The sequence below is a fragment of the Chionomys nivalis genome, chromosome 6 (assembly GCF_950005125.1).
Source record: "Chionomys nivalis chromosome 6, mChiNiv1.1, whole genome shotgun sequence".
In the NCBI taxonomy this organism is placed as follows: Eukaryota; Metazoa; Chordata; class Mammalia; order Rodentia; family Cricetidae; genus Chionomys; species Chionomys nivalis.
In genome coordinates, this window is record NC_080091.1 from 85881277 (window position 1) to 85892894 (window position 11618).

At 33.5% G+C, this 11618-nt stretch overlaps 1 protein-coding gene across 1 annotated transcript; it reads right to left on the reverse strand.

Moving 5' to 3' along the window:
- Positions 1–1499: 1499 nt before the first annotated feature.
- LOC130876371 (sulfotransferase 1E1) lies at positions 1500–11254 on the reverse strand. The gene is made up of 7 exons (XM_057772884.1): positions 11107–11254; positions 9740–9865; positions 8968–9065; positions 6006–6132; positions 4262–4356; positions 2984–3164; positions 1500–1612 (listed from the first exon to the last, which is right to left on the reverse strand). Exons 1-7 carry the CDS (start codon positions 11252–11254, stop codon positions 1500–1502), a joined length of 888 nt encoding a protein of 295 aa, XP_057628867.1.
- Between the last annotated feature and the right edge of the window lie 364 nt (positions 11255–11618).

The following is an 11618-nucleotide window of genomic DNA, read 5'->3' on the forward strand; positions in this document are numbered from 1 at the left end:
CACAGAAAAGTCTGCCAGATATTCTAAGTCTATAGAGAAAAGATGGATGCCACAACATTACAGAGGTTCCTTGGGTAACACTCTAGTCAGCCAGTTGTTTACTTCATTTCTTAGTTTTGGTAGTTTGCTCTGCACTTCCTATTTACTCAGGTAATAGTATATCCTTCTCAGGTATCTGATAGAATTAAAGACTAGATAGTTATAGATTTTCTTGTTACTAAATTCAGAAAAGAAACTCACAAAAGAGGTATAAAGCATATAAGGTTGATAGACTTAACAAGATGGTTTTGGGTTGGTAATACAAGTTAGGACAGAAAGCAAATTCAGTGCAAGATTTTGAACCCACCAATACAGCATAGATAGTGGAGTATTTTCTCTGATTTTGTCAAATGAAAATGGACTGAACATTGTTAATGTAATTCTTACATATATATTTGTATTTAGTTATTATACTTATTAGATATAGTTTTACTATGTTAGTTAAAAATCTTCCTTTTTATTTAGACAAAAAGGGAGAAATGTTGTGTGATATTTTGATTGCGTTCTGACAAAAAATGCTTGATTGGAGTCAAAGGGCAGAGCTAGCCACTGGTTAATCAAAATTAGCAATAGAAGTTTGGAGGACTGGAAAGAGATAAGGGACAGGAAGTAGTACGGCAGGGCTGAGTGAGGATCTTGATCCATTTGGAGAAAGAACAGAAGAGGCAGGAGGTGACTGACTAGTGGCTGCTCACCTGCTTCTCTGATCCTTCAGCTTCCTACCCCAATATCTGACTCCTGACTTTTTTATTTCTTACTGATAAAGAATAATTAGTCAAGACTACAATCATCAAGTTCCAGTGTGTGTAGATTGTACATGATTCACACAACAATGATGAAAATTTATGATTCAATATTCAATTAGAATTGGCTTAATGCTCAAAACATAAGAAAATACTTTTATTCAGTTTAACTAATTTTTTATCATTTATGCATCTTTAGATATTACTTTCAAGTGACCTTATAATTCATGGAATTGTTTTAATATCTTCATATAATTTTGTATATATTTATCTTCCAAACACAATCACAAAGTTACCTACTTGCCAACCTCAAACCACTTTCATATTTTTGATCTGTGTGTCACTGAGAAAATACTTGTATTTAAATATGAATTTTTAAATATAGAGACATCAAATTATTTCTGATAAAAATCTTTGAACACTGTAAGAGGAGATTCTATATCTTTTTTATTGATTTTTATTTAGCTCTACATTTTTCTCTGCTCCCCTTCTTGCCTCCCCCCACCCCCCGAATCCTTATCTTCTATATAGGAAAAATGTGCTTTTGCTGTCAAACTATGATATGAATTTAAATTGATATGAAAGTTTAAAACAGAGAGAAAGAAATTAAATCATCAGCCTTCAAAAGATTTCTGCTTCTATGGAAAGGCAAACCAGCAGAAACTGGAGGATAAATGGAAGAATGTTCCAGTTTCAGATACAAGATTAGGGAACAACTCAGAGCACTTCTCTAAACTTCAGGGTGCATTCCTTCATCTGTTGCTCATAGTGCTCATCAAACCTCTCCCTCAGTGCTACTGTGAAGTGGTTCTTCCAGTCTCCTACAATTCCTGTAAGGAAGCAGATGGAAATCGGGAGTGTCAACTCTTTGAGCCAGAATCATGAGATTTGTCTATCCTATAGGTCTTTCATAAATAAATGTGAAATTTTCTCCTAATATCAGTTTTCTCAATAAAATTATTCTCATGTTTTATTTTACAACAACAAATTTGCCTTTATTGTCTTGAAACATTTTCTTTGAAATTCCTATTAACTCATTTTTTCTTAATTGAACTACTTCAAATGAGCTATCTTCTTTGATGTTTTCTCTTGTATCAAGCCTTCTATGATGTGATGTGGGATTCCTCTCTGTATACTGTGAATACCATTGGTTAATAAAGAAAATGTCTTGGGCCTGCACAAGGAATAGAGGTAGGCATGGAAAATTAAACTGAATGCTGGCATAAAGAAGGGCAGAGTGGAGAGAAGCCATGTAGCCCCACCAGAGATGGATACCAGAACATTAGCCAGTAAGCCACAGTCACGTGGTGATACACAGATTAATAGAAATGGGTTAAATTAATATATGAGTTAGCCAACAGAAAGCTAGAGCTAATGGGCCAAGCGGTGATTTAATTAATAGAGTTTCTGTGTGATTATTTTGGTTCTGGGCTGCCTGGACAAACAAACAGCCTCTTTCCAACAATGATGAGACCAATAGTGTAATAAATCACACTATTGAATATTATCTTTGTGCTGATAAATCTTTCAAATCCACACTTATACCTTTATGTCCAATTACTTACATGACATTGCTACATAGAAACTATATAAAAATTCCTAATTTCAGGCATACAAGTTGACTATATCGTGTCAGGTAATGATCCTATGTACATAAAATTTCCTTTCATTGTGTTTTGATATTATTAGTAAATAGAATTATGTTTGAATTCCTACCTTAGTCATTTAGTTTTCAAAACTTTCTGTCATTTGTACAAGAAAATATGACTGACTTTCCTGAACTTGTTTTTATCTCAAAATAGTAGTAAATTCTAGTTAGAAATCATAAACTATATAGATAATATGTATACGGTATAGATATACACCTAATACACACAGACCTAGTTAATGACACTGGTATTAATATACTATATGATATTTTTGCTGATGCTGAGACTAAGATGTGGGCCATTGTGTTCAATATAATATACTTCTGAAAGGGAATAAGCAAGTACCAGAAATTCATTATTAGTAAATATGGCCACATATATAATAATAGTGTTTAATGCCTCTGAACAATCCATAATTGAATAAAAATATTCAAGATAAAAGAGTTTAAAGAAAATACATGTTGATTATGCAGGGTGAATAATCTTGACTAGATTTTTGTCTAAGTCATGGCAATTTAGACCTTTCAACAGGAAGTCACATGACTTTCTCACCCTTTCTCATGAAAGGCGATACTTTGGTATTCATCATGTCCTCTGGCATTGTTGTATAATTGGTGGATGGATTGTTCTTCATCTCCTGGAATGAAGTATGCTGAATGATTTTGTCCAAGAGCTCCTCTGAAGGTTTTCTCCCCAAAAATTTTATCAATTTTATCACTTCTCTTCTGATATCCTATGAGAAACAAAGTGATTTGAAAATCATATTGACAAAATTAGTGAATAAGTTTTAATCTAAAAATGAAAGAGAATATTATTTTGTATCTGGTCACTTTGGAATTAAATTAATAATGAGGAAATTGAACTATTGTAAACCATTCTACATCTAGAAATAGATGCAAGAGATATTTCAAAAATTGTTAGGCCTAAATGAAATGAATTGTAAATGTTAATTGTAGTTCATTCTAATATTTTCATTTTTATTTATTCTTTAATAGATAATGCAAGCGTGTGGGTTTTGTGTATCCAAGTTTGCATGTGTATGAGCATACATGTGCTTGCATTTAAGTGTGTGAAAGTCAGAAATATGTGATCATATAGCTTCTTCTATCACTCTTCACTTTATTTTACTGACAGTGTGTGCCACTCAACCCAGAGATCACTGATTCTGTTAGTTCACCCTGCAAGTGTGACTCTGGAATCCTCTTTTTCCATAGCTCTAGGATTAGGGTCAGGCTTCCATGCTGACCTGGTTTTATGAAAGTACCAGGGATCTGAATTCTAGTCTTCCAACTTGTAGAGCAATGACTTTATCTGCTGACATATATCTCTGGTCATTTTTAAAATTATGTTTATTCTTCTTGAGGCGAGTCTTGATATTCAGCTCAAACATGTCCTGAACTCATGGCTGCCTGTCTCAGTTCTATAATTGCTGTAATCACAGTTGGAAGCAAATATGACTAGTTATTATAATCTCATACACGGTATATGCATGGTGAATTTCATATATAAAGGTATAAATCCTCAGGCCACAGTGTCCAGTAAAATATCAAGTTTAGTGATTATCCATTCATGTATGCTGTTATTTTGTTTCTTAATTTTATAAATTCAAGGTTCTTTTTGAAAATATTATCATTAGAAAATTTTGACACCTGGATTTAAAATTTATTTGTTCACTAAACTTAATCAAACTAGAATATCATGTTTTTCCTTTTATACTTCTGCAAGTGGTTGCTATTACATTTCCAATGATAATATTGCATCCACAGGCTTGTCAGATGTTAAGAGCATCTTAAAACCTACTAGAATGTTCACCTGCCTTTTATTTCTTACCTCTATCATGTCTTCATAGAACATAAATAGTATAGATGAATTCTTACTCTTTTCCCACCAAGATTTCACATGATCATACCAGGAACCATACAAAACTGAAATTAGAAGAAACAAATGCAGGTACTACACCACCATTTTGCAGCTTGATAGACATATTCAAATTGTTAATAAGAGATAAAATGCTCATGAAATGAGAGCTAATAGTTAAGTAAAACTTATTAAGAAAAGTTCTGCTCAGTAATGATACAAAAATTATTGCATAATTTCATGTATAGAAACATGTTTTCAATTTTATATAATGATATGTATTATGATGCTGAGAAAAAATAAGAAACCAACTTAATTTAGAGCAATCAGAATATGTGTTAAACTAGTATGTGTGTGTGTGTGTGTGTGTGTGTGTGTGGCTGTGTGTGTCTGTATGCTTGTATATGTGGTTCTATGGGTCTGTGTGTATACACCTCTCTTTCTGTGAGACACACACAGAGAGAGGGGGAGAAGGATGGAAAGAGAGAGAAAGAGAGAAAGAGAGAATATAGTAATTATTACAAGAGTGGTAATTTCAATTGTGAAAGTATGAGTCACCATTAGACTTGGCATTGACCTATTGACCCATTTTCTGTGCTTTGCTGCCAAAAATCAAAGTTTCTTATGAGAAGGTTCACAATGATGTTAATAGTAATCTAATTTACCCCCTTTAAGGTGTATCAATTATTTTTCTGTATTTTATAGAGTCTTGACAATCTTGAGGCATATATTTTATTGACACTGTTTTAGAGTACATTTTTCTGCAAACCACATGTTCCAATGAGCAATATTATCTCATATGATTATAAACATTTTTCAATTATTCCTATACAATTTTTATGGCTTGTTTAATGACATGTAAACCCTACTTTGCCCCTTCATCTTCATATATAAATACTCAGTTGTTATAGTCAGAACTGTAATGGAATGGCAAAGTTCCCATAATATCTACTCAAATAACTCTTCATTGTTCAGGGAAATTAACTGAAAATGTTCTGACTACATCCCTGGTGAAATAAGAGTTTTATAGATATTCAGAATATTGGTAAATACCGGCATCAATCCTCACCTAATGCCTTGGCAATTTACTTGGAAAGGAATGAGCAGGCTTTTTTACCCTTACCCCTTTTTGTTCAACCATATTACAAGTTTTAAAACATTTGGAAGAAATAAAAATATATGTTAGAGACAGAACATGCTAACTCTCAGACTTACAGAGGGTTAACTATCTTCTCAACCCTCAAAATTGTGTCAGTGCATTTACTTAGCATTATAACGAAATTCCTAGAGTCTCTGATTTTCCTTCCTCCTCCCAAAGAAACCTCCCACCACTCTAAGCATCGGTTCCTTTAGAATTTGTGTAATATTATATTTCTTAGAAACCAGATATTCTACCTCTGTTTACATATATCTGTATATTGTATTTAAATTTATATTATATTCCTGTCTACATACTTATATCATCTTATATTTATATTCTATTTTACTTATATAATGTTCTGTTTCTGTTTACTTATATTAATCTGCTGCACATATGTATATATTTATTTATACTATATTACATTCTATCTCTGTTTATATTATATTATAGTTCTGTGTTTATATACTTATATTACCTCTGTTTATATTAGCTCATCTATTTTTCCTTCACATAGAACAGCATTTGTTTTGTCCTACTTTTTTAGAAAGTAATCCAAAGAAGACGAGGTGCTCTTACCTTGTCCTTGCATAAATTTCTCCACAAATTCCGAAAAGGATTTAGGATTTGGATAACTCGTTATCATTAGGACAAAGTAATAATAAGAAACCGCCACATCCTTGGCATTCCGGCAAATATAGATCATCTATGGGATGAAATAAGGTGTGAAATCACTGCCTTGATTATCAACCAAATTGTCTTCAAGTTCTAGAGATCCATGTCTGCAACAACTAACATAATATCAATTCTTTGTTTAAAAAAGATTAAAACAAAAACACTCTATGGAAAAAACATACCATAGTATTTTAAGTTAAGGCACTGTTTTCTGTGTCCTGGCTAACCTTTGGTCCTATTCTGATAAGAAATGTAGTCTGAGGTCACAGCACCATTTCTAACATTTTTCAAAGTTTCCTCTTGTTTTTTTATTTGTATGACAGTTTCAGTAAAAAATAAAAATTTGAGTCAACTAGAATGTTTTCCTAATTTTAATGAATAAAATAATGAAACTTAAATGGATTCAATATATAGTAGTATTGAAAGTAAATCAATCCAAATAAACAGGTTGACAGATCTCTCAGTCGAAAGTACAGTTTTCTGCTCTTTAAACTGTATTACAGTTTGGATCCTAAGACAAATAAAAAGACAATATGCCCTGTAGCTTCATTACTTGCAATTAGAAAAAGTAATCGTGTTTACATATTTGTATTTTAATCCGTATCTCAAAGTTCTGTATTTTCTTCATCTGGGCCCTCCACTGTAATAAAAGTGACCACTGCTGCTCCTGAGGAATGTGATGAGAGGAAAATGCCCTCTCTGCCTTCACTCACTGGCTCTCCATTCTTGTTATACACAGTATATCAACATCAGGGGATTAGCAAATGAGGAAGCTGTGATGTTAGGGGCTGTTTCTAGCATTAACTCTATAAAGCTTCATCTTGCAGGGGCCTCGTATCTGTCCTCAGATACTTTGGCCACTAAAGAAATGCGACAAAGCATGCAGTCTCTTCCAGGTCTACAATCTATACACCTCCCTCCAACACACACCACAACTTCAAACTCATTGTCCTTAGACACTTCTTTCAGCCACCATCTTGTTCTTTTAAAAATCACTTCCTTTACTCCATCACTTAATCTTTCTGACCCATCATTCCAAACACACGTTCCAAAATATTCTCCACTATTTCTCCTCTGACAGATCAACAAATAAACCTGAAAATACTTAAAAGGCAAATCCATTCAATTATCTTTATTTCTTTGATGACCTCCTATAAGAAAAGGGTATAAGAAAATATGGAATAAAATCTGACTGTAAATTCAAAGGACCGATAAAATCCTACCACTCTTCTTGCAAGGAGAAAAGTGCCTTGATCAGAAAATTGTGATGAGACATCTCAGGACATTGCACAGCTGTGAAAGAACTTTTCTGCAGGAAATCATACAGGATGATATGATCATAGTGTTATTTCAGGTGAAATTAAGGCAGCATTGGAGTCTTTGAAGTTTGTAGCCTGAGATCTTTGCAGTGTCAAATATATCAAAAAAACACCAGTAGGCAGGATGCATGAAATTCACTCCATGGCCAATTTCTCTCTAAAACGCCCTAGTCTTATTATAATGGAAGGAAAATCCACGTTTCCTAACTTGGCATCCAACTTTCCTATGTTAAGTGTTAGGTAATTTTCTTTCACTGTTTTATCCAGCATGAACACTTAACTTTCCAGACAAGCTGAACTGGTTACAGGCAGATCATGAAACTGTCTTTGTTTGAGTAAACTAGTTCATCTTCAGTCCTTCTTTGTTTGTTTGTTTTTTGTCTTTTCAAGACAGGGTTTATCTGTGTAGCCCTGGTTGTCCTGGAACTCACTCAGTTGACCATGCTTGTCTCAAACTCACAGAGATCCAAATGCCTCTGTCTCCTGAGAGCTGGGAATGAAGGCATGCACCAGGAACTGATAGGTTTGAATGAAGGCATACAGGAACTGATAGGTTTGAATATGGTTCTTACCCTTCAAAATCCATATTCAAATTCAATGATCACAATGAAGTCTGTGTACCTGTAGAATGAATATAATCTGACTTTTGTATTTAGAGGTGAGCATTTGGGAGGTGTCAAAGATTAGAAAAGATCACCATTGTAGCAAACTTTTGAGGGCTAATGTCTTTAAAAAAAAGAGTTAGTGACTAGAGACATAAATGTATATGCATCCCCTGACTCGTATGTTACCTTGAAACTTTGTCAACAAGAAGACAATCACCAAGTTCAGCCTCTTGACCCTGGATCAGAACCGTCAACCAAATAAATCTCTTTCCTTTATAGTTTAGCCAGCGTGTAGCATATTATTAGGAAGTGAGATGAATATAAGGGTCTCTTTCATTCACTGGGTAAATGATTATTGCAGGACACTTGTCTGGATATCCTATTCTGATTCATTTGAATGTCTCACAATGTCACACACTGTTTTGTGAAGAGGAGACATTCAGTCCACAAGGATATAAAAGTAGCTATCTGACATTCATTCAGGGCTTACAGTGGGTTAGGCACTAGGCTTGCTATTTCAAGGATAATTGCATTTATCTCTCTTTGTTTTTTTTACATTTTTTTTAATTTTTTATTCTTTTTTAATTAAAATTTCCACCTGCTCCCCGTTTCCCATTTCCCTCCCCTCCTCCCAAATATTGCCCCCTCCCCCCACTCCCCTCCCCCTATCCCCACTCCTCTTCTCCTCCCCCCACACCATTCCCCCTCCCTCTCTATTAGGAAGATGACACTATGCCCCTTCTTCTACACAGGAACAAACCAAGGTTTAGAATCATCTTAAGGAAATAAAAGTAGGTGTAATTGGACTTGGGTTATGCTAAAAATAATTCATATTTGTTGAAAAATCTGTATGTGAAATGAAAATTATAACACAATATGTTTAAGATGCCTCTTAGGTGATATCCAAGCACATAAAGTCTAAGAAAATCTAATTCTGGTTACCTTGCAATTCTTCTCCCAAAATGATGCTGGAAGAAGCTGGGGTGGCAGGTGGGTTTTTATTATTCTAGGAGATTCCTTCTCATTTAATTGTTTTACTCCTGAGGTGAGAAAACAGGAAATTTGAAAAATGTTCATGTAAATTTAAACAGTGTTTTTAAAGGAGGTTACTTAAGATTCTAGATAATACAATTTCACTGTGAAGAAAATTATTAACTAAATAAATTGCAGAGCAAGATTAAATAGTTTCATCAATTGAAGTAGATAATTGTTCACTAGTTGGTGGCACACGCCTTTAATCCCAGCACTTGAGGGGCAGAGGTAAGTGGATCTCTGTGAGTTTGAGGTCAGTCTGGTCTACAAGAACTAGTTCCAAGACAGGATCCAAAGCTACAAAAAAAAAAAAAAAAAAAAAAAATTGTCTCAAAAAACTTCCTCCCCCCCCCCCAAATAATATATTTTCACATGTTGGTAAGCAAATGTTCATGAATACAGCTTTGACTTTCCTTGAAATATATTGAATAGTTTCAATAAATGCTGGCATATTATAAGACTCTTCTGAACACATATAATAGTGAGAATTTCACTATTTCAGGCACAGGCCATTCTATAAGATTACCACCTATAGAGGTGACTGAATATTAATTGTCTATGATGCTAAAAGTTCTCTTGCTTTTATTGCAATATTATTAAATCTATGTCATATATCTATCATATAGCTTAAAATTTATGCATACATTTCAAAATTTAAATTAAAATTTAATTTAAAAATTACCATTTATTAACTCTTCATTTCTGCATTCCAGGTAAGGTACTCTATTAAAAATTGCATCTTCCTTGCATTTTTCTACATCACCTTCTTTATAGATCATGTATACAATTTCACTAACCCACGTGGTACCTGTAAAAATTAAACACACCTGAATCTCCAATGACCCTGTAAGGCTGATAACAGTATTATTTTAATAAAGTTTGATATCATCCAAATTCAAACAATACATTCTTTTTTAAAAGATTTATTTATTATGTATACAGTATTCTGCCTGCAAGTATTCCTGCATGACAGAAGAGGGCACCAGATCTCATTACAGATGGTTGTGAGCCACCATGTAGGTACTGGGAATTGAACTCAGGACCTCTGGGAGAGCACAGGCAGCCTGTGCTCTTAACCTCTGAGCCATCTTCCCAGCCCTCAGTTTTCAATTCTTTAAATAATTTATTTAACTTTGGTTTGTGTGCATTAGTGTGAAGGTATCATATTCCCTGGAACTAGAGTTATAGACAGTTGTGAGCTGCCATGTGGGTGCTGGGATTTGAACCTGGGTCTTCTGGAAGAACAGCCAGTGCTCTTAACTGCTGAGCTTTCTCTCCATCCCCCAAACAATATATACTTGAATATTTAAATTTACACTACCCAAAATAACTTCAACTAATAGGGATCTATACTGTCATGAATAATAAATACCTGGTCAGTGTGTACTGGTCGTCTCAAACTCATGACTCTCATTTTCTTAACTATTGGAATTATAAAATCATATGGTCATAAGTAGATAAGTGATTCACTTTTAAGCACCAAATGTTAATATAAAGACAGAGAACACATGATTGTGCTTCTTTGAATTTTAAAGTTTATAATTTTAAGACTCTGGAACTATGTATAATAGTAGAGTTAATCTCAGAAAAAAAGAATTGTAATTTGTGAATATATAGTGAAATTAAAATTTGTGAGTATATGCAATGAAAATCAGTGGTTGCCTGAAAGAGAGTTTTTGTTCACATTTGAAAGGGTTTGTAGTCTAAATACATAGCAATAATAAAATCTCAGTAGTTTTAAATATTCATTATGCAATATATATCTCAAATTGACTCATCTGTATTGAATAAGATAATTACATGATCAACAAGTTCCACTTATCAGTGACCTAAATGAAATTACTGGTTGTGTTTTTGGAGCTTGAGATTGTGAAATAAAGTTGATAATGTGAAATTTATTAATATTTTGACACCAAATTATTACAACTGTCCTTAATATGAAATGATTTTGAGTCAGGTAAACACTTTAATACTGATGATTTAATAATGATGTAGTTTTATAATTTCTATGTGTCAAAGCAACATATGTGTCATAGCAAGGACACTTACCAGATTTAGGATAAGTAGCAATGACGAGATCATCTGGTCTCGCCAGGAATGTTTCGACATCATCCCAATATTTGATGAAACATTTATCCATTAGGATTCCACGGAACTCAGCAAAGACTTCACAATCGTCAGGTTTAAAAGTCCCCATCTCAAAGTGGTATTCTTGGGATAAAACAGATTTTTAAGTTTTTAAATGCTTTCACATTTAGAATATATATATTCTATATATATTAGAATATATATATGCCAGTTAAATGCCTTCACCTTACCTGTTACCTGGGTGAAAACATGCTTAATATTAGTGGAGGGAGGGGAAATTATAATCAGGATATATTGTATGATAAAAGAATCTATCTTGAATAAAAATGCAAAAATTACACATATATATATATATTCAGTGTTTAAGTATTTTCTACAGCTACTAAAAGCATAAACCATTAACTTTATAATAAACAGGCAAAACTATTCAAGGTGGTGGAGAGTATAATTTCAACACTATGCTAGTGTAGGGG

Coding starts and splice junctions, on each gene's coding strand:
- LOC130876371 (XM_057772884.1), bottom strand. CDS start 11,254: ATGGGGACTTTTAAACCTGACGATTGTGAAGTCTTTGCTGAGTTCCGT. Junction 9,866..11,106: donor TGCTACTTATCCTAAATCTG/GTAAGTGTCCTT, acceptor TAATTTTTACAG/GTACCACGTGGGTTAGTGAA. Junction 4,357..6,005: donor GAAATTTATGCAAGGACAAG/GTAAGAGCACCT, acceptor TTCTAATTTCAG/TTTTGTATGGTTCCTGGTAT.